Consider the following 22,690-nt stretch of genomic DNA (forward strand, 5'->3'; position numbering starts at 1 on the left):
GCTGGCCTTGCAGACTCATTTGTTTAGATGGTAAAAAGCTGTGGTGTGCATTGCTCCCTGCTTGGGTCAGCACTGAGTCACCGAACAATGCACAGCCCTGTTTTCCACCTCCTCTGCTTCTTCCCACCACCCGGACAAGCAAGGAAAGAGAGAGAAGACACTGACCGGTGGCTTGCACGTTGACGATGGTGCCCTGAGAACGCTTGCGGGTCATGGCGTACCACGACTTGTCCGGGTCCTGGATCCACTCAGCCGCCTCGCAGTAGAACTCGCCTTGATCTGACGGGTGGAGGTTGTAGATGGTGAGCTTCGAGGTGGTCTCGCCCACCTTGTCCAAGCGGACGTCCCCCGTGGCCTGCCGCTGGGCGTAGGTGCCCCCGGCCCGCAGGACGAAATCGCGGCTGAGGGAGATGACCTCCACGGGCGCCTCGCCGCCTCGCTGCCGGTACCAGGCGATGGAGACGTGGCTGTGCTGGGCCGTGCTCTTGGACACCTCGCACTTCAGCTCCAGGGAGTCGCGCTCCACCTTGTGCAGCGTCTGCGGGACTGCGGTCACTCGCAGCGAGTCGGGGATCACTGCAGCGGAGGGGGACGGAGAAGCACAGCGTTAGGGTTAGGAACGCCGAGATGCTGACCCAGGAGAGGGGCCACAGCCTGGATACGTTAAAGGAGAGCTGGGGGAGAGGTCTCTTTTTATGGTTGTAATTAATCACGAGGATTAGCAAAGGCCTGCCAGCTCATACCTAGCCCCAAATAAAAAGACAATCAACCCCAAATACCTGCATGAGTGACGGCGGAAAAGATCACACAGCTGGATTTACAGCGAACAGCCACTAAAATTAGGATGAAAAAAACCCTGCAGCACCGCAGATTTGCTTAATTTTAGCAAGTATCTCAATTGTAGCAGGAGGTCCCGCTACTAGAAGGCAGGCTTTCTTAAAAAGAGCTATTTATAAATTTTGCTGTCTCAAGAAACATCATATGGAGAGGATACGGCAAGCCTCCTTTCCAAGTCTGCAGACAAGGCAGCGCCAGTGAACCTGTTAATGCCCACGGTTTCACCATGCACCAGCGGAATATAATTAACACATCTCAGCTCAGTTTCATTGACAACACTGGAGGATCTGACAAAATTGGTTACGTTGCCAAAAGCTGCATCTGTTTCATTCAGGCACTGCTACAGAAAGCAATCAGTTGCCCTGAGGACAACCGCTGGCATTATTTACGGCAGGAAATCCAAAGCAGGAGAGAGAGAAGAAGAAAGCCACAGGATGGAGTAAATGAAAGGGAATTTTTTCTCGTCCAGCTCAGCCCAGAGCATTTGCTTTGACCAAGCGTGCTCTAACCAGGGAATTTACTGTCCCAGCAGGGAAAATACCTGGTAAGACTCATTTACGGCCACTGCCCTCATCCCCGCAGCCACGTCTCCTGCTGCCTCCCATCCCCTCATCCTCCTCACCCAAGCTCCCCATTCCCTGCCTACGGGCAGCAATAGCCTCTGGCCATGCCATCTCGTGCCAGCCAGGAGCTGCCTCGGTTCTCCTCTCCCCTCTTCCCTCCGACTCCAAGCAAAGCGGTGATCACAGCCGGCAGCCGAACTCCCCAGCTCACCACGCCTGCACGAGGAGATTTAAATTTCTCATTTCAAACCTTTCCGAATGATTTCCAGAGCGGTGCAGCCCCCTTCTCTTTGCCCTCCAGTCATGGGCTCTCGTAACTTTATTTTTACATTGGGTATGTAAATTAAACCCGATCCCCATCTTGCTGGAGTTACTTTCCCACTGAGCTGCTTCAAAGGCAGAGCTCCCTGCTACACACACCAGCCTCCCTACGCCGGTACGCGGGGTGAAAGCAGCACTCTGGGAAGAAAGCCTGCCCATCCTCCTTCCCGCAGCCAGTCTGAGAGCCCTGCAAGGCACGGAGCCGCCCGCTCCCTGGGACGACAAGAGGAAGCCTGTCCCAGCACGGGCCCCATGCACAGCCCGCGGCAGCGGCTGCCCGGGGAAGCAAAGCATGGCTCCCACAGTGGGACAGGAAGAGTGTAGGGCCACGGCCGTGTCTCGCTTGCCACCCCATTCCCCGAGCTGCTTACAGGCTGACACAGGCACCGTTTCGCCAACTGGACTTCGTATTTCCAGGTCATAACCTGGAGGGAGGGTTAGCATCTTCTACACCGCAGCTATTGCAAAACGCATTCCTGGAGAAAAATCCGGAGGCGGTGGCGTGCTGAAGGCTGTAATTTGACTATGATAATGCCCAACACACTGTGTTGCACTCCTTGTGCTCTTTCGGTTAAAAAAAAAAAAATCCAACCATATCCTCCCCGTTAGATGAATCAGTACGGCCTTTGGGGTTCACACAGCCTTGAGACTGTAATTTTGAATCAGCCTGGTGTGGGGATGCTCTCGGCAGGCTGCCTTCACAGCCAGGAGGACCCGCTCCCACCCTTGCCCTCTCTGTCTCGCCCAGCTCCTGCTCCCTTCTCCCCTCTCTCCAGCATGCCACCCAGGAGCCTGTACCATGCTTCCCCCCAAACCCAGCCTGGCCTCCCCCTTGCTCCCAGCTGGCAGGTCGACGGAGAGAGAAAGGCAGCATTGCCTACTAGCCTCTGAGCCGCCAGCTGCTGCAGAAGGGGTGCTCGCAGCCCCCAAGCTTTAAGAGCTTCTGAAATATTAAACGTCAGTACTGCCACTAGAGGGTGTCAGGGGCCCAGCCAGGGACAGTCCAAGTGTCCTGCTGCCACGAGGAGGAGGAGGAGGAGGAGGAAGGAAGGAGCAGGAGGTGCTCCCCTCTCCCCTAGTGCACGCAGCTCCAGCCAAACCCACCTCAGATACAGACACCTCAGTAATGTGCACGCGAGGAGCACCCGGTGAGCTACACAGAAGTATTTGCAGATTGGGAACTAAGGTGTTAACTTTAGGATAAGGAACCGGCTTACATTCACCTGGAGCAGGGACTGGAGTTCCCTGGCCTGCACTGGGTACGCAGCTCAAGCTCTCCAGCACGCTTTCCTCCAAGCCCCCAGGACCAGCCCCATTTCCACATGAACTCTACCTCACATGGACAAAGACGACCCAGGTGTCCCCTTTCCCTAGGCTGGCTCTGGTTTATTCTTAGGTATCCAAAACGCCAATCACCCCCGAGGAGTAGGACTGCAAAGCCGTTACATGCTGGACACAAATCAGAAAGCTACCAACGTTTTGTGTACTCCCAGGCAAGGCAGCAAACCTGCCTGGGATACCATTTCCTTGTTAGGTGATGCACGAGGAGCAACAGGCTGGGAGCCAGAGCCCCGAGCTGGTAAAAGTCACTTACCACCACAGTAGCCTCACCCTGCAGGCTCTTCAGGAGCAAAACAACTTACATAGGGTAGTCAGCACAGCTATGCACAGGGCCATCTCGAGGGCCAAGCAAAAACCCGCCAGCCTCTTCTTCCCTTGGGTTTCATTATTGCTTTTACCCTCCAATACGCTTTAGAGGCACTGCGTGGTGCTACCTTGTGTCCCCAACTGCCCACTTCCTACCGTCTGGATAGAGCTACGCTTGCCAAGTGTCAAGTGTGAACTATTTAGGAAGAACAAATACATGCACTCCCTACTCCTAGGGAGCTGCTTTTGGCTGAGAAATACTGCTCTGGATTTTAAAAAGAATTAGTGCAAGAGTTATGTTTCCATCTGCCCCGTGACATCTTGCTGCCCCGCAGGGATCCCAGCTCAGTGCCACCAACCTCCTTCCCCGATGCCTCTGGTTGTGCTTGCAAGACAGAAGCAAGCTGCTCAAGATGAAGCGCGGTGCCAACGCCACCACTTTGGAGGAAAGCACTGGCGGGCACCAAACGACAACACTAACGGGAATGTGAGCAGTGCTTTGTGATCAGCCCCGCATCAGGCACGATGCTGCTGCTGCCAACAGCGTAAGGAAGGATGGGGGTCCGCCACCAGAGCTGCCCCGAGGCAAGAGGAGCAGTTGGAAGGGACCTGCCCGCGCCCAGCTGCAGCAAGTGCCCGGGGAGCCCCCATCCCCACCCCTCCGCCGTGCTGCTGCTGATTTCCATTCCTTACGGGATCCAAATACGTGTGCATACGTGTGGCAGGAGATGGTGATAAGGCTGAAAAGATACCTAGATGAGCAGCGGAATCCTCTCCAGCCCTCATTCCTGGCAATTAGCTGCACATGCCGATCCCTACCTGCTGCAGCACTCCGGACACCTCCCACCTGAAATGCCTTCAGCACGAAGAAAAACACATGCTGGGCTATGCTGCAAAAGCAACAAAGACCCCCAAATGTCACCTCCACAAGGGGACAAAACCGAGCACATCATGCCGCTGATAATGTCCCTGACTTGCCTTAGTTTTAAATCCCGAAGAGAAACGGGCAGGGGCCTGGGGTGTACCTCAACTCCTGCATCACGCCGGAGAGAGGCGTGGGGACAAGGCAATGCCCCACGATTTGGAGAACAGAGCTCCTACAACAGCCAACCCAAAAGGTCAGCAGAGAGAAAGCAGCAAGACTTCCCAGTAACTGCTCCGGATCCTGCAGCCCAGGGAGGGAAATGCTCTCCGAACTTCCCCTCTTCCTCACCGACCTGCACATAACGACGGGTTTCTGGTACCACAGGGAAAACGCTAAGAAGTGTTAAAAATCTGGTTGGGTAGGGGATTACTTTCCTTCGGTAAAGCCCAACCTGCACTGTCTTGTCTGAGACACAGGGATCGTTAAAGACGGCTTTAAAGGAAAGGCAGCTGAGAAGTACTGACGTTTTAACCATTTTTGAAAAGAAGTCATACACTTCTCTAAATTTGTCAATGAATTCACTTCAGTCTCCCGACTGGGTGAACAGAGCTTGAGCTGCGGTCCAAAGAAAAGCAACCGGAACACATTTTTAACCCCAGCGTAAACATTTAAGCCTTGTTTCAAACGCGAAGTCGAACTCTGAAGTCACTTCTGGTTGCTTCACAATCGAGAAATCCATGGCGAAGCGCTGCACCACTTGCAGTTACACCACCACGGCACTCTGCGGGGCAACAAAGCCAAGCAGCACATCCTCGGCCTGCAGGCAGGCAGCTCTTTAAGAGGGCAGCTTGTTCCCGACCCAGCTGCTGCCAGCAGGCAGTGAGGGAACTGAAGAGTTAAGTAAGATGGCATGGCAGTTGTTTCACAGCAGCAGCAATAAATCCTCAGATTACAATAGTAGCCTTGTTTGTACGTTAATGACTGGCTGGAGTGATTACACCGACAGAAATGCATCTCTCAAAGCAACTGGACGAGTTCAGACAGCCAGTGGGAAAGGGCAGAGAAAAAAAACAAAAGAAACAACAAGAAGTAGAAGAAAGGGGGAGAGAGAATCAGATAGAGGACATGTAAACTCGAAATTAGGTCAGCTTCCCCTCTCAGGGCCTGAACTTCTCCTTTGTTGCCGCTGGGCCCGTTAGTCACACCCGCCCTGCCCCACGCGCCCGTCCATGCTATCCGTCACTCGCCCTCCTCCTGTGCCGCGGGAGCAGGATCCCGTTGCACAACCTGGTCCTGCTCTAGGACGTGCCTCCGTGCCCGAGTCACCCCATCCGCACGCCCCACGTGCCACGCAGCCCCTCTGCTCCTGCTGAAGCTGAGGTGGGGAGCAGGGGAGGCTCCTGTCAGCGAACTGCTTCGCCTCTCTACACCCACCCAGTCCCGAAGCACCCTGAGGAGCATCTGGTTATTAGGACAGCTAATTTAAGTGGAGAAGTTCAAGTGGCCTCATTAAAAGAAAAAAAAAATCACAAAATACACACAACCAAAGATCCCAAGAGCTGGGCATGTCGAGGGGTACAGAGAGCACAAGGCCTGCCTTCACTTCCCAGCCACAGCAGTGAGGGAGGGAAACCTCTAATCCCTCACACACGCACACTTATTCTATTAAAATTTTTCTGCAATCTTGCTTCGTGGCTTTGCCTGTGCCCCCTGTCCCCCTGCGAGACCCAGCCCTGCAGGCAGCTGGGTGACAGCCGGCAGAGGCAGTTAGCTCCGGCAGTGAGTCAAGGTGAATCAGCTCCCAGATCCCTCTCTCTCCACCTGCCTCCCTCTTTTAGAAACTCACCTTTTTGAGGGCTTAGCACTCCCTCTGATCCCAAGCCCGAGAGCCACCGGTTAGCTCCCGCAGCTTAATGCAAGCCTAAGCCACCGCAAATACGAGGGCAGAGCACATCAGCACGTACCTCTTTCACCCAGGGTTAAGCTGATGTGTTTTACTTAACAACACTTGAGAGCTAAGAGCAGGGACATGGGAATTTTCTGTGGCTCAGCTGGCACAGGGTAACCTGCTAAGCCCCAGCCTCCCCGACCCACAGAACAGACGGGGAGAACAACAAATACCCAGCACGCATGGAGCCGAGGAGCTGACACAGCCTGGGCTCCTCTGAAGCTGTGTAGGCAATGCTGTCTTAATGTTTTACACCTCAGAAGCCGCAGGTAAGAAATGATAGAAGTGGAAAGCTTAGAAAATCCTCTTTTCAGCAATTTTTTTAAAAGCCTTATTTTGTTCAGCCCAGCATACTTGGGGCAGGCGGGCAGGCAATACAAACAGCCGCGCAGGGAGGGAGCCGTGCGGTATCATTTCAAAACAATCACAGCACATCTCAGGCCATATTCCCCGGGGGCTGTAATCATGTTTGCGGTGTTTCAGGCAGGTGGGCCGTCCCTCCCCACAATCAATTTTCAAGGAGGATTCTCCTCTCTCTCTCCCCCAGCTGCACGTGTAAGAGAAGGAGCAGCACTGGAGATAAGAGCGCGGAGCTGCTTGCAGAGATTAGTGTCTGCCTTTCAGGAGCCCGGCAGAGATCACACAGAAGGTCAAGGGGAGCTTGTTAAGAGCTGCGGTTCCTTCATTTAGGCAATCACGAAGGGTCTGAGTCCTACCAGGTTCCTTTCTCCCACCTGCCTCCTGGGACCCAGCCCGTCCCACGTGCTGCAAAGCACGGGATCAGAGTTTCTCATGCCCCTCTGGCCAGCCGCTCTCTGAGGTCGGCAGCAGCGATTTATTTTTCCCTTTGGTGGAAGATAACCCAGGCCAAGATGTACTTGGGAGAAGATTCCTGTGAGCATTTTTTAAATTAAGGACTCTCGGGGCTCCAAACTGAGAGTATGGATCCCTGTGCCACGTATCTAGTGCAGACCTGAATGACTCCTACAATCCAACATGTTACCCATCAAAGCGGCACTGATCGGTGGAGGAGAGCACTTTGCATCATGCACAAGTCAGCAACGCAGGTGGGCAAGCAGTGCTTGCTTCCAAAATGCTGGCCCTGGATCTCCTGCCCTGACCTATCCATCCCCTCTAAAACAGCCTTCCTACTGAACACACAAGCAGAGCATTTCAGTCCCTGCAAACAAAGCACCGAAGGAAGGATGGAATTAGGTTTTATTCTGTTTTACAGCCCTAATTTCCGTTCAGCCCTGGTCTGGGTCTTAAGTTCCCAAGGGAAGATGAAGTAAAAATGCTGGCTTTCTGCCACATGGACGGGGAAGAAGACATCAGAATCGCGTCTTCTTCATGCTTGTCTCTAAGCAGATTGCCGAGAGACACAGGGTGGCACATAAATAGAACAGAGAAAGTTTTGAAATCTAAGAACAAAAAAAACCCTGTACAAACTAACGGAAGAAATCTTTTCTAACGGTCCTGTTCCAAGTATGGGAATTGTTTATAACACTTTGCACAAACATACATCTTCACCAGACAGCAGGCCATCTACTGAGCCATAGGTCAGCATGAGCTGGGGGATTTCTGGGAGCTGGAATGAAGGACGTTGGTTCTTCTGGATATTTCCAAGCTACCTTCTTCCAATGAGGTTTTGGCAGCCCCGAACTGTTATTTTGAAGCTAGCACCCCCATGATGAATGAAAGGCACGGTCTGGCTCTTGCAGGATGGAGTCCAAGCTCTCCAACCACGAGGAACACCTGCTCTCTTCCTGCACTAAAGACTGCAGAAAACAGAACTGAGACAAGCAATGCAAATTCAGCCTAATAGTGTCAGACTTCTGCCATCAAAAACAGGCTGCACAGATAAATCCAGGTAACGTCCACTACTGCAAATCCCTTTTCCCAAAGACTTTCTTTCTACTGTCCTTCTATAATTTTGCCTCTTACACATGGGGCAATAGCAAGCTCTCCTCTTTAAGCTCTTCATGCTCCAAGCTTCTTCTAGTTTAGGTGGTGGTGATCTGGGGAACAGGGATAAGGACAGGAAGACAGGACCCAAAGTGCTGTGCTTGGAAGCGCATTTTCAGACCGTGTAAAGTGTTCTCCTGCTCCAGCGTAGCAATCAACTACTCTGGAAAAGCTACTCTGGCACACACAGCCAGTTGACTTTATGCATGAGTGTGCTTGGCATCTTTATATTGAAAATTTTTTAAAATGTATTTGTTTTTATATTCATTGATCTGGGCATTTCAAAGCACCCAGTGCCCTTCCCTTCTCCCAGATTTCTGTTCACCTCTCTGGTTATCACCATGAAGACAGCTGGCCACCACCGAGTTGCTCTCCCTGTAGAAGAGCACTGTCTGCAAGATTTGAGCAGCACCCCTCACAGCTACAGAAGGGGACACCACTTTTCCCTACAACCTGTGCTATGCTTGAAGGAGATGAAGATGACAGGCAGTGGGAAAGTTGCGAGCTAGAATCAGTTGACATAAACAACAAAGTCTCTCTGTCATGAAGTTCTGCATCGCCCTGGCAAGGCACACAAAGAAATCCTTTTGCTCACCATGTCTCAGGCAGTGGCTCCTAAACCAGGCAGGCAGAAACTCAATAGTTCCTGCTGTACAAATTATATATTCCAACTATTTTTGTGGCTTGTTGGTGTCTCATTTCACAAAGATCGAAGGTCCTGAATTCTGCCCTTAGTGAGCTTCCTCCCAGCTTGGGGCACAAGCCAGCAGCAAAGCCGTCCTTGCAGCTGCATCCTGCCTTGGCCCTTGGGCCACTCTTATGCGGACAACTGTCTGGGGGAAATTTCACTGCTGGGGAAGAGTAAAAGCTTCGTGCAACCCCAATGAACTCGCACTGACAGCAGACTTAGCCACAGAGCAGCCACGGGGTGGTCTTCCACAACAAATGCTAAATGCTGAAATGTAGCACCCATTGCAGAAAGAGGTGGTCACTTCCTCCGGTTTTACAGTCACTGTCTGCTTCTCAACCCCATGCCAACCACAGAGCCCTGCTCAACAAGAGATCCCCATGAGGCGAGGAGCACCACAGAAAGATGGCTTGCTCACAGCCAGCAGCACAGACACACAACTGATGATTATGGACAGAAGGCAAAAGTCTGGACGTGTAGGTCTTCTAGAGGTCAGTACCCCAGATTTTCTAGGATATCCCAAATCCTTTCCAGTACAGATCCAGAAGGCGTTTTAAAATAAGCAGTCAGGAAATAGACTGCGCATCAAAATAAAGAAAATACGTTTTTGGCGCACCTATTATTAAACCAAAGGCACAGACTGTATCAAAGTAATGCATTGCAGCAAACAAACAAACGAAAAAAGCAGCAATGAAAATAAGTCAAGAATAAACTAGTAAATAGGAAGTTTCCACGATGTCTCCAGCACAGGATCAATACCACTGACTCCTGCAGAATCCAGGATTTTATTTATAGTGTTTCCAGCCTTCTGCTGGTGAAGCTACTGAGCGAGAGCCAAACACAGCTGACACACTGCTGTCCCCAGGTCTCCAGACAGCTCCATTTTTCCCCATCAGTGCTTGTTTCACCACCGCATCAGAGTGCAAAAGGCGCTGAAAGCTGTCAGCTTCCCAGCTGCTATTCACTACCCTGTAGGTAAATGGCAAAATGACCAGCACGAAGCATTTCACTTGCGTGGCTGCTTCCGTGCGTACCCTCAGCGGAGGCAGGCTGTGGAGTTTCACCAGCTGAGACACCAGCCCAGGAAGAGCAGCAGATGCTCCGCTGGCTGCTGCGTGCTCAGCGGGCTGGGGATGGCACAGGGCAATGGAAACATCGCCAGCTCACATCAGCCTGAAGAGACTCTTGAACAGGAATAGGGAAAAGACAGGAGACTGCAGACCTCACCGCAGCAGTGCCCTTGGACAGTGTCTTCTTGTATCACTACCTTTTATAACTTTCTCTTGCTGGTAGATATCCTCGGGTTAACATCTTCCTACAGATACGCAAGCTTCAAGGAGACAGTAACAGGAAAGGTTTTCCTTTAAAGCTTCAGCCACCGATGTTTCCCATCCACCAGCGCTGCCTGATCTCCGCCTGAAGCTGAGCCTGCTCAGTGCCTGTTCACCCTCTCCAGCTCCGAGATAACAGCTTGTCCTACAAGCACCCGTAAAGTTTGAAAGCCCAAGATCTCTCGTGCAGATGCGCTATGGCATGCAAATAAAGAACATATTAGGAGCCTGATAAGATACACGGTCTTGCATCACCCTTGCTCTGTACTGTCTGGGGGGGAAGAACTCACAACTGCCTGATCCAAGTGGCCTTTTTGCAAGCAAGGAGAACTGGAAATCAACACAGGTCAATATGGAGAATTATGATTGATTAGTCGATGCGAGCGATCATCGCATTGCTGAAAGCAGAGGACACCAATGGCAAATGGTCAGAGCAGATTAATTATTTAACTCATGGCAGGTGCATGGACCCACAACCCATTTAAATAGGTTTTCTCCTGCCACACAATGGGAGCTTGGCTGATCTCGCAGTTAGTACCACTCGGAGGCACAGGAGCCAGCTAGAGCACAGTCTCTGAGCAGAGCTTAGTACCTGGGAGGTGAGGTTTGCTGTTTGCAGTGCATGCTCTACAGGAGCGTCACCATTCTGCCCCGGCTGAACAAAATGAGAGCATGAAATGACAGTGTAAGCATGCCTGCCTGCCTCTCACCTAACTTTGGAAAGTGGCAACTGCTTCGAGAGTGGCTAAAGCTCTCCAACAAACACTGAGAGATGGATAGCAGTCTCAGAATAAATTCTCACAGGTTTCATGAAATAGCTGGAGAAGCATAGTAGATACCCACCACACACAACTATTTCTCTGAGGAGGAGAATGCAGTGGTTGTTCAAACCTCAGATACCAAAGAAGTAAGCTGGAAGACAAGCATGGGAATATCCCAATCAAGGAAAAGCAATGATTGCACTTTATTAGATACCTAGGAATTCAGCCACAGAGAAAAAAAAAGCACACAGGAAATCAAGCTTCACTAGTGCCTCTACTCACGTTTTTCTTCTTTCTTTTATAAAATAACTCTTACCAAAACTCAGCCCACTATCAGCCACTCTTACTCTTACCAAAACTCAGCACACTATCCCGTCTAGATCTGGGGGAACCATTAATCCACTTAAAAACAAACAAACAAACAAACAAAAAAAAACACCCTACACCAAACGTATACTCGAGAGCACTGTTTTGTGGCACAGCTAGGACACGTCCTCCTGCCTTGCCTATCGAAGTTTTGTTCCCTGTAAGGTAGACTTATAAAGTGGGGTAGTTTTAAAGGCTATCATATTTCAAATCATGGCTAAATTCCTGTAAACACGACCTTCAGAAAGGAAGAACAAAATAGCTTTTGCCTGCCTCTTTTTCTGCTACACTAAAATAATGAGAAAGATTTATTTTTTCTTAGTTATTCTGTACTTTTTCCAAAACCCTTGCTTGAGCACATTAGGTATTCAGGTCTCCTGTGCCCTGGCAGACTCCAGGGTGACCAAAGAGCTGGTGGTACCATGACAGCGCAGCAGGAAGAGCGGGGAAATCAACGAGGGAAGGAAGTTTCTGTTGGACTCTCAAAGCTCCCTAATCCTGCCTTTTTCCTATTTACAACACAGCTGGGAGAAAAAATCCTTGGAAAATACTTTCCATCTGCAGCCAGTTTGCATAGATGAGAAAAGGGCTCACACCTGAGACTGCAGGCAGCTCGGCCAGGCTGGTGCTTCCAAATGCCACCATCCTACAGCAAAATGAATTACGCAGCACTGCTGCACCCTACTTCCCCTAAAATAAACAAGCTGGGAAATGATCAGAAAAGACAAAAAATGACCCTTGTTTAAGAAAAATGTTCATTCTTCTAACCATCACTAAAAAAACAAAACGCAACGTAAAAGAGACAGAAAGCCATTTCCCCTTAGAATTCATTGCAAGTTTATTTGAGTACTCGATCATCCCCAGACATCCTGGATCTATTAAGGACTGGTTTATGCCAGAAAAATCCATGCAAAGTGATTTCAGTTAAACTAATGCAGCCTCTGATACTTGCATGTTAAAATAGTTTTTACTGCAGACTTCAATCCATGCAGTTTACTTTGAGAACTTAAAGAGTTTAAAGGTGCCCACATGGGGGAGGGGGTATTAAGGCTGTGGAAAGGATACCCGGGCCAAATCCAAAACTCACTGCCTCACATGGTGCGAGAGAAAGGCCAATTCCTTTCATGTCACCAATGCAAATCCAACCGCTGAGAGTGCCCCAAAACAATACAGAAAGGATTGGAAGATAAAATTCCTAGGAGGCTGACAATCAGAGAACGGCTTGGGTTGGAAGGGACCTTAAAGCCCACCCAGTTCCAGCCCCCTGCCGTGGGCAGGGACACCTCCCACCAGACCAGGCTGCCCAAAGCCCCATCCAGCCTGGCCTTGAACACCTCCAGGGACGGGGCATCCACAGCTTCTCTGGGCAGCCTGTGCCAGGGCCTCACCGCCCTCTGAGTGAAGAATTTCTTCCTTGTATACAATCTAAACCAACCTTCTTTTAGTTTAAAACCATCACCCTTTGTCCTGTCGCTACAAAAGCTTGTCCTTTCCCTGTAAGAGCTGCTCAGGTGCCCAACACCACACTGAGCATGGCCCTGCACTGGCTTCAGTTAGATGTGACACATCCTCACGTGGAGCATGAACAAAAATGCACCACCGAAGCCTGGTCTCCTCCACAAGTCTTCTACTTCCTTCTTTTAAGCTATGGTCAGTCAAGTCCTCGTGACTCCACCTTGTTCCTTGAAGGAACAGAGTCATACATCTGCTTTCCACCCCTACAGTTCACGACTGCTGACCCTGGGCTTTGGTTAATACACTGTTCGTATAGATTCTAGGACAGGACTTCCCAGCAAACTGCACACTGCCTCCTTCCTGAAGAGCCCCCAGCCATCCCACTGGGACACAGCCCAACAGACCACAGCACGGCGAACAGCCCTCCGGAGCAAATAATTGCAAGGTTTGGCTTTTGTTTGTTTTTTTACAAAGCCCCCAGTACCCGTCACTTATTAAAGGTGATTATGGAGCTTCTCTGCTGACATGCTCAATGGCATACACCTGTGAAAATCTCTTATTTCCCTTTTAAGTATTTCTCTCCTTCCTGTCTTCCACTTTTTATTTATTGTTTCTTTACAGGCTCCTCATTTACCTTCAGACTCAACCATTTAATTTTTAATAAGAGGCTTCACTGTCTATCCCCTGTCTCTTCAAAGGCCCAGCTTTATTTTTCTGCCTCTTCTTGGTCCCCCCTAGCCTAATTGTTATCATTTCTAACCTTCCTTTGCTTTCTTCTCCCCTCTAATCTCTCCTTGCTCCCATCTTCCCCTTCTGAAGTAAGTCCTTTTCATCCCTCACCTCCCTCTTGCCCTCAGCCAAGCATCCAAATACATGTGGAGCAAGTGTAACCAAACATAATTATGAAAGGGATCATCAAATTCTAGCAAAACGCTTACCCCTACCTATTCAAATATTTGACGTATAATTAAGTGTAAGAAGATCATAAATATTTTTTTTACAGAGCTGTGCAGGTCTTTAATAAACCCCAGCTTCTGCCTCAATGGCAGCCAGGACTGCAGTTGCTGAGCTGTTTCTATGCATTACAGGAGATTTGCTCCAAGGTAAAAGAGAGGGATGCCTGAGCCAGGAGCCTGAATTATAAGCAAGGAGATTTCATTCCCCTGCTTCTGCTTGATTGAAATTCAATGCCTTCCTCTCACTTGCCGCTTTGTTATGCTAACCTCTCCTGGCTGGCCGAAAAGTTCCTGTCCACGCTGCCACCAAACCTGGGGAACTTCACCTTGCAAGGTCCAGGCTTGCTGGATGCAGCCCAGCAGGGCCTCTTTCAGGGCACGTCCATGCCACGGCCAGCAGCTTGCAGCCACCCCTCCTCAGGGCAGGGAGGTACGGGGGTGTCACGCAATGCCAGCGTCAGTGCCGGGGGGACATCAGGTGAAGTCACTGTCCTGTGAATGCCCATCAAGGAACATGGCAGGTTTTACACAGCACTGCCACAGCATCCTCAAAAGTACTGTGTTTGCAAGGGGTGGATTAGGACCAGAGCACAAAGTCCTCTCTTATAGTCTCCCGTTCCTAGAGGAGACAGGAGGCTGCGGCAAATAAATAGTAGCAAAAACTTCACTCCTTGCCAGCCAGGTGCCCAAACCTGGCTCGAAAAGGATATTTATCTTATTTTCAATGTTTTGACCCAATTTCTGCATGGCTTCCTGGGCTTTAAGCTAGCTGCTTACGCCTGCCCCAGCCACAGGGATGCCATGGGTCACCTGGAAAACCTCCAGTGAAAACTTGCTGTTCTGCTCCAGAGCTAGCCCCGTATCCGCTGTGCCCCTCCAGCCCCATCTCCAGCTCCCACCCTCTCTCCACAAGGGAGCACACGCTCATTTTTGTCATTCCACAGGAAAAGCAGGTCCCACCAGTGCAACGAGCCTCACAGCAGCAGGCTGCAAGCGCTGGTGAGAGCAAGTTTTGCAAAAAAATGCCCCCAAGCCCTTACACCCCCCTCCCAGTGCTCCCCAGATGCTTTCCCAGAGGGCGGAGCTGTTTGCTGGGACCTCAGAACGGTCTCTTGCCAGGAGGAAATAAATAAATGAAATAAAACATGCCCGTGTGTGGGCTCATGCAATTTTAATCAAACTAATGTCTGCAAAAAGGGGGGATCGAGGGGCGGGGGGGAGGGAGGGATTACGGTGCCACTTGTTCAAAGCGCTCCCATTTATTCCACATCTGCGATCCCTTCTGAGCTCCCAACAGCAGCGAGGAGCATGAGACGCACAAAGCGAACACGTCGCGCGTACCGAGCTGTCTCTTTGTTTTAGTCACTGTCTGCAGCTAATGTCAGCGAGAGAGCACTCCTGGGAGCAACGCTTCGGTGCAGCGCCAGCTAATTACACACTGACAAAAGCACCCGGGAGGGGGGAAATGAGAAAGAAAGGAAACCGAGCATCCTAAAGAGCAGAAAACGGACTGGAGATGGGAGCGGGGAGCCCGGACTTGCTTCCCACAGGGCCAGGAGAAGGGGTGACACGCGGGATGCAAGAAGCACACCCTAAACCAGCACATCGTCCCCTGCCCCACAGAGTTGCGAGCACACTGAGGGACAAGGGGCACCCCAAAGCTGGCAATGCCGATGCTCAGCTACTTCGTGGGGACGTGTAACACTTGGTAACACTTTGGGGGAAGGTGTCCTCTGCTCAGTGCAACACCTCCTTCCGAGATAGCTGAGAGCCACCCGCCTGGGGCTGGGCCGAGACAGCAGGAGCAGGTCCCCGAGGAGCTCCAGTCTGAGCTACCCCAGCCCTGGGCACCATTCGCAGACGGGGATTAAAGGCAGGGAGATGAGAATTTCAAGCACGCATCGGGCAAACCCATGTGCATTCCCCACAGCAGCAAATAATCGGGTGCCAAGGAGGAGATTAACCCTGCGGACCAAAGGAAACAAAGGCGCAGGAGCCGGCCTGCTTACGAAGCTGCTGCTTCTTCTCCCAAATGAACACAAATCTCACTAGCCAGGACGAAGGCACCTGCACGAGAAACGCTGACTGCTGCCAAATAAATACAAGCCTCCGATTTTACGTGGATCCACAGCAAGCAATACAAAGACGCTCACAACAGCTATTGTGGTGGTGACCCAGTGCTGGTTGCCCGCCCAAAGCTGTGACAGGACATGACTGTGAGCAGCACCAGAGGCTGCCCCTCGCGCACAGGCAGATGTGGCCACTGCACATTTTGGGAAGAGGCTCTCCCCACAGACTGACGGCTAATGACCGTGACAGATGTCCACGTGCTGCCTCCTCGACAGGCAGGTGTGTCATGACAGGCTTCGAGTGACATGTCCCTGTCACGGGAGCACGGTTGCCCATCAAGAGGCCTGCAGCAACCCTGGGCTGTGATCCTGTCATGTCTCATGAACTTAACCAGGCTGGGCTCCCGATGGCATCCACCTGCAGGCTGGCTGTCCTTGCTGCTCCAGGAGGCCACCCTGAGCAGCAGCGCTGTGTCCTGGCCGTCACCAAGAGGATCTGCATTTCCCTCCTGACAACTTTAACCAGCAGATAACAAGGGATGGGCTAGGTGGCCCACAGGGACCCTGTGGCAGCTGGCTTGGACCCATTGCGCTTGGGCAGAGATGGAAAATGCCTTCTGGACACTCGGGGAGGGGACCAAGACAAGTGGAGGATTCTGGTGTGGCCTAGGGCACGTCATCAAAAACATCTTGTTAGTACAAACCGGTGGCTACTACCCAGCTTGACTTATCCCTGTCAGAGCCTGAGCACACCGCAGGAGGGGACAAGTCCATCTTCCTGCACGGACGGTCTGCAAAACCTGCAGAAACTCACTGCAGCCCTGCCACGGGTACACGGGGCAGCTCAGCACTCTGAACCAGCACAGCACTTCTCTAAAGGAACAGGCCCGGGCTAAGCGGGACCCCACAGATATGAACTCAAGCCACAGCACTGCCACCCAGCCCACCGTGTCTGCAGTCTCCCAATTCCTCCTCTCCCCTTCTCTCTGTCGACATCAGGCCCTTGTCAGATGCCTCTTGAAGCAGATGAGATCTGACGAGCTTCATATCTCTGAGGACAGGCAGGCAGCAGACGCTGCTCTGGCCACAGATAGAGGGGAGTGGAAACGATCTGAGAGCAAAGAGTGCCGGCATCTCATTACCCACCACTCGCCAACCCGCGTTACTCATAAAGTCACTTCAAAAGGAGCTCCTCAAAGCATGTTGGCGCTGCCTCCTACTTCCCAGTCGCAAGGGGAGAGGAAGAAAGGGTGGGCGGCAGTGCAAAGGTAATTACCACATCCTGATGGCCCTGACAGAAGACAGCACTGAAACCCTGCTTGCCTACTCTGGGGTCAAGAGCCTGAATCAGCCACTAGGGCACTGCTAAAGGACACATCAAAAGGGTGGGGAAAGAGCCCCCATGGGGTCCCTGCAGCAAGAGGCCAGCTGGAGATGTTGGTGCCCATGCCTCCAGCAGGCCTGGGCCCTCCTCCCACTGTGGGAAGGAGCAAGCACACCCCTTCCACCGTACCCTAGCCATGGTCCCTCAGCAGTCATCCCTATATGCATCCCTCCCTGCTCCAGCACCTCCAGGATGCCACCCTCCTACACACCCCGCTGCTCTTCACCACCCAAAAATCCCTGCCCAAGGTCTTCTTCCCATCTGTCACTTCCACGTTCCCTCCTCCTCTTTCCTTCCCATCCCTTTGTCTCTCTATTTTCCCCCACATTTTTGCTAGATTTTTAACTCCCACACCTCCAATCTCGGCCCACCTTGTGCTCCACTTCGTGTTCCCAGTCCGGCACTTGGATGATCACCACCTTCCTCGTCCCAGCAGGGGCAGAATCTCCTCAATTCACCTCAGACCCACCACAGCCAAAGAGCTCCATCTCTGGGGCAGCTAACCCTGCACCCCAGGAACCAGCCTGCAGGCAGAAGTCCCTCACGCACAGGAACATCCCCTTATCCCCCAGGGCCACAGCCACTCAGCGGCTTTGGCTTCCTTCGGCTGCCAAACAGCTCAAGCAGGGCTTTTTGGGTGGCTGGCATTGCTCCTGACTGCTTACTCGATAGCTGAGCTCTGCACAGGTTTGAGCTCTGTTCCAGCTTTCTCTTCCTTGTATTCAAGCGTAGCACTGCCAGGTGGGCCATCCGTAACACACAAATGTCACCTGCCATTCTGCAAGGCGTTGTATCAGTGGACAGGTGGCATTTGTACACCTGAAGGAGCTCAAAAGGTGACAACGCAGTGCCAGAGGGCCTGTGGTCATCTGCAGCACGCTGATGCAATTCTTCAGTGGATAACAAGGCTCAAGCGCCTCACATTAACCCTCTAATTTAATGAGAGTCTCACATTAACCCTCTTAATTAAACCTCTAAAGCACAGTAGCCTGCTGCTTTGGGACCTGCGCTGGGTTTTCATGCAGCAGCACGAAGCAGTACACAACCCAGACTCTACACCTTCTGACCTGCAGGGAGAAGACGTTTGGCATTACAAGTTATAATCGTGACATATGGGTAAGGAACAGTTTTATAAACACCTCACTCTCTCAAAGAGGCAGGTAAAAATGAAGAAAACAAGTGCTTTTCTCACACCATACCCAGGACAGAGCCATCTCCGATCAGAAAATCCTGCCCACTGTGCCGCACCTCCCCTAGGCAGCGATCCCTACTACAACATCTCTTTGCGGAGCCCTGAGTTGTCATTTTAAGCAGTAAGGAATAAAGCCCTACAGGGCTCAATCTGTTGAAAGAGTCAAGGAACCGGAGCGGGATGGAGCAGACACTGAAAGGCATCTGTCCCATTAGTGCCAGCTCAGCCAACGTCTATCGCTTGCGGCAGAGGCTCACTCAGCGCTCAGACGGGGAGGAGAGCAAAGGGCAGGCAAAACCACCGTCCTCTCAGCACTCAAAAGCACCTTTGTTCAGGCTCAGCCCTCTAGCTCGGGCTCTGCTCCCCTTTACAGGGTCTCTAGAAACATCTCTTGCTGATGGCAAGTGGGGTGGTTGATCCCTCCATCCCCATCAGCATCCTCTGGAGCACTCCAAGGGCTAGGGATGCTGCCCACGTGCACACCATGGTTCCCCACTGCTCTTCTCTTCTAGAGGTGGCAGGGAAACCCCAAAGTGGGGGGAACATGTCCACGTAACCGTGACGTGGGGCCGAGGCAGGCAGCCAGCTGCACCAAACCCCGGACATGTGGCTGGCTCTGGGGCCGGAGGTGGGGAGATGCCACCCCCTCCTCAAGGGATGTGCGTAGCCCACAGCTCTCCTCCCCATTACATCTCCTACTTACAAGCAGCTGTTTGGCAGCATTACTAATCAGTGCCGCGTGGAATAATGTTACATTTCCCCCAGCACTACTCTGTTATCTTCTTTCTTTCCCCACCTCCAGCTGCTACTTTCCTTCCACCACCCCCACACTGGAAAGCAATAATACATTCCTTCGCTTTATCCAGGCTCTACTTTTCTAATAATGTAAACAATTTACTTATAACCCATGCAAAAAAAAATTAAATACAGTTAAACCCACTTAAAATAAATACTTGCTGAAGGAATATCAGCTGGAGACTGCTCTCTGACTTATAATAATCCCACTGCACCCAGGGAAATCCTCTTAAACCTATATCAGATAAAGATTGTAAAACTGTTATAGGGCTAAACTGGCAGGGCAGCCACAGAGTCAAGACGGGAAATTTCTCCTCCCGGCTTCTCCGTACTGAGAGGCAGCCCCGTCCCAATCCAGGTCAGGCATCCTTCTCAGCACCTCAAGAATTTTGTCCTGTGAAGGAGCATCGGACCCATGCCGCACGGAAGGAGACAGAGGAGGGGGAACAGCTGGTCCTGCCAGGCTTTGGAGGGGCTAGAGGAAAGGGCAGGGAGCCCCGGGACTCACAGCCTCCCTCTGGAGCATTGCTCTCCCATTCAGACCAAAGCTGGAAGTGTGGAGGCAGGCAGAGGTTGGGTGTTTCTTAAATGGCTTTGGGGGCCGAAAGCAAACAAGCACACACCACCTTCTGACAGTCACACTGGACTGAGACTTAAAAGGATATTTAGGCCAGGAAGCCGGCCTCTGCACAGCCCTGCAAGTGTCCAAGTGCACCTGGGGCTTTGCCGTTCGCCACCAGACCTACCTTCAATGCCACCTGAGAAAAGCATCGGCACTGACAGCAGGAGCAGCTGCCCTCGCCCCTCGGGGCAGCAGACCGGCAGAAATGCAGAGCAACCCAATCGAGGGGACTGGCACCAGAGAGCAAACAAAGCAATCCCCGAGGGAAAACGGATGAAAAAAGAGGAGTGGGAGGAAGGAGCAAGCATAGCAAAACCTCCCCAGGGAGGCAGCAGGGAAAAAAAATCGGGCAAAGCGGAATGTAAAATTCTTGCTGGTAACGGAAGAGAGGCCGGCTCTGTTATGGGATTTCTCAGCGCTGCAGCTGGCTGGAGCTGCAGGCTCCGTCCTCCACTTTCAGAGTTCACCGAGCAATTGCTACGAGCGGGGACGGCTGCCATATGCTGCCAGCTGCGCTCGCCATTACCGCTTTCCCCATGTAGCGCCAAGAGCCCGTCCAGAGGCGCGGGAGCACAGCATCCTGCACACGTCAGCCCGGCAGAGCTGCCAGCAGGGTCCATCAGCGAGGCACGGCATGGGTCGCCAGAGCAGAGAGCTGCCAGGATGGCCCCGTACCTGTCACACGCAGGGGTGCACAAGCAGAAGAGATGGTGTCCCCTGGCTGCCCTCCATCCTGGCTGTTGTTACGGCCAGGGGAAGTGTGAGAGCCTCCAATGCCCTCCCTCATTTGGGGAAAGGAGACTGGGGGCAGCCCAGAGCACACAGAAGGTAAACTAGTTTCAGGACGGGAGGTGGCATCAGACTGCTTCTGACACCAGACGGTCTTTTGCTTCCCGTGATTAGCAAGCAGATGCTGACCTGAAGGAGCTCCCTCGCACACCGAGTTCACCCGCTTGGAAAGGATGCCTAAAATCCCAAGTAATCCAGCTGTGCTAGAGCTGGCCTTCAAATGCACCAAAATCCCTGGCTAAAGATTCTTCTATCACACCTTAAAAACATTCTTTACCTCCTATCAGCACTTAACACCTAGATGTTACAGCAATCTACAAAAGCAGCCTATATAACCCATTGCTCCTCTCACAACGAGGCAATGAGGCATCCTATAAATAAAGTAGGACATTCAGGACTACCAAATACCCCATTTTACTAGGAACTGGCAAAGCACGCGGGAGAAGAGCTGGCAGGACAAGCAATACAGGCAACACGGGCTAACAATGAGCGTTGCTTTAGCAGCAGCTTATCTCATGGCAGCTGGCACCCAGGATGCTCAGAGGAAGGATGAGATCCATGGTCCCATCGAGCGATGCACAACCAGAGCCAGTGAGAGACCAGGCTGGAGGTGAAAACCCCAAGCCTCCTGAAAACAGGCTTCTGCAGGCTCTTTTAGCTTTCAAAGCTCATTTTAACCGACTGACTCGACTTTACTATTCAGGCTCAGTACCGCACAGAAACCTACCCGAGCAAAACGCTGCAATTCTTTACAGTCTGAAGGCACGTTAGCATTTGGGCTTCTGCGCTTCCCTTTATGACAAGTAAAAGACATCATAAGTCTCAAAGTGAGAGGGCGCATTTTAAAGACCAGGCTAGATTTGAGAGCAGAGGACTGTGCAATTGCCTGAGTCTGTGTTCATTTCCATTTTTAGAAATGCATTTTAAAATACATTTTCTCTTACAATGCCTATGCACAAGCATACAGACATGCATAAAAAAGGACACACGTTCTCACTGTAAACCTTTTCCTAGCTAAATTTTAGGAGGTGCCCCTACCTCAAAAGGGACAGTGTAGGAGAAACATATACAGTGATGTGCCCCAAATGTGTCTAACGCCAGGTTTCCCAGAAATGGGTAGGTGGATGAGAAAACAAAGAAAGAATTAGGTCCACAGCTGAAAGCTCAACATGTCATGCCACCGAGTTGCCTGTGGTTTTGAGGGACAGGGCAGGAAGATAAGGAAGGGGGGAGAACACAAAGAAGGTGGAGAGTAGATACAATGGGTTATCCATTTTTTTCAGGTATGGTCCACCTAAAATTTGTTTCCATTTTGCCTGCACATATAGAAGTAGAGAAGGAATATCGCGTAATATGATAATAAAGAAGTAAAAATCAGGCAAGCAATTCCAATGTGAAAGAATAGGAGACTGCATGCTGCAACAAAATAGGAGTAATTGGAAGTGTTTAGCAGGAAAAAATAACAATAGGGGACAAGATAAAGATACACACCATAATAAGCGAGCCTTCTCTAGCAATGCAAGGACACTTAAAGATGTTGTTATAAGATTTCAGTTATAGCCTGGAAGGTATTTACAAAAAGGTGTTTTAAAAAGCACAAGGAAGAACTAGCCCATGCAATTCATTGCCAGATTGTCCACAGCTAAAGCCAAGATTAAAAGAGACAGAGAGAGCCTGGAAATGTAAATGGGTCTTAGTGCCCTCCTCCCGCCAGCAGTTTTACAGCTGGCAGGGGCACGTGCCCCCTGGCACGGCAGCTCCTGCTACCCCCACAGCATCCCCAGGGGCAAAACCGGGCGAGTTTGGTTTTGCTTGGCATGTTTCCAGGGTGTCAGGAAAGACTAAGCAGGGCTGGAAATGAATCCTGTTCAGGATCATTACCAGGCAGAGCAGGAATATAAGCCTTTGTTTCTAACTCCCGTTATCTGAGGAGCTCAAAGCACTTTACAATTATTTAGCTTAGACTTTGTGAAAGGCTTGTACACTATTATCCCTAATTTTACCAGCTGGGAAGTGGTGAGGGAGACGGCGGGGGGGCATACTCAGGAAGATGCAGCAAGCTGGCAGCATGGTGCAGGACAGAACCCGAAACCTGGAGCCCTGCAGCCCCCCAGCATCAGAAACTGGGTGCTCTGG

The 22,690-nt window shown here is 51.4% G+C and overlaps 1 protein-coding gene across 2 annotated transcripts in view; it reads right to left on the reverse strand.

The window, feature by feature from the left end:
• IGSF3 (immunoglobulin superfamily member 3) overlaps window positions 1–22,690 on the reverse strand; it is an 86,410-nt gene that overhangs the window by 31,978 nt on the left and 31,742 nt on the right. For both annotated transcript variants that reach the window (XM_035540626.2, XM_035540627.2), the window contains exon 3: window positions 166–576. In XM_035540626.2, coding sequence (XP_035396519.1) covers window positions 166–576 — 411 coding nt within the window. The remainder of the gene's footprint in view (window positions 1–165; window positions 577–22,690) is intronic.

This window comes from Cygnus atratus, chromosome 1, assembly GCF_013377495.2.
Source record: "Cygnus atratus isolate AKBS03 ecotype Queensland, Australia chromosome 1, CAtr_DNAZoo_HiC_assembly, whole genome shotgun sequence".
Taxonomy (NCBI): domain Eukaryota; kingdom Metazoa; phylum Chordata; class Aves; order Anseriformes; family Anatidae; genus Cygnus; species Cygnus atratus.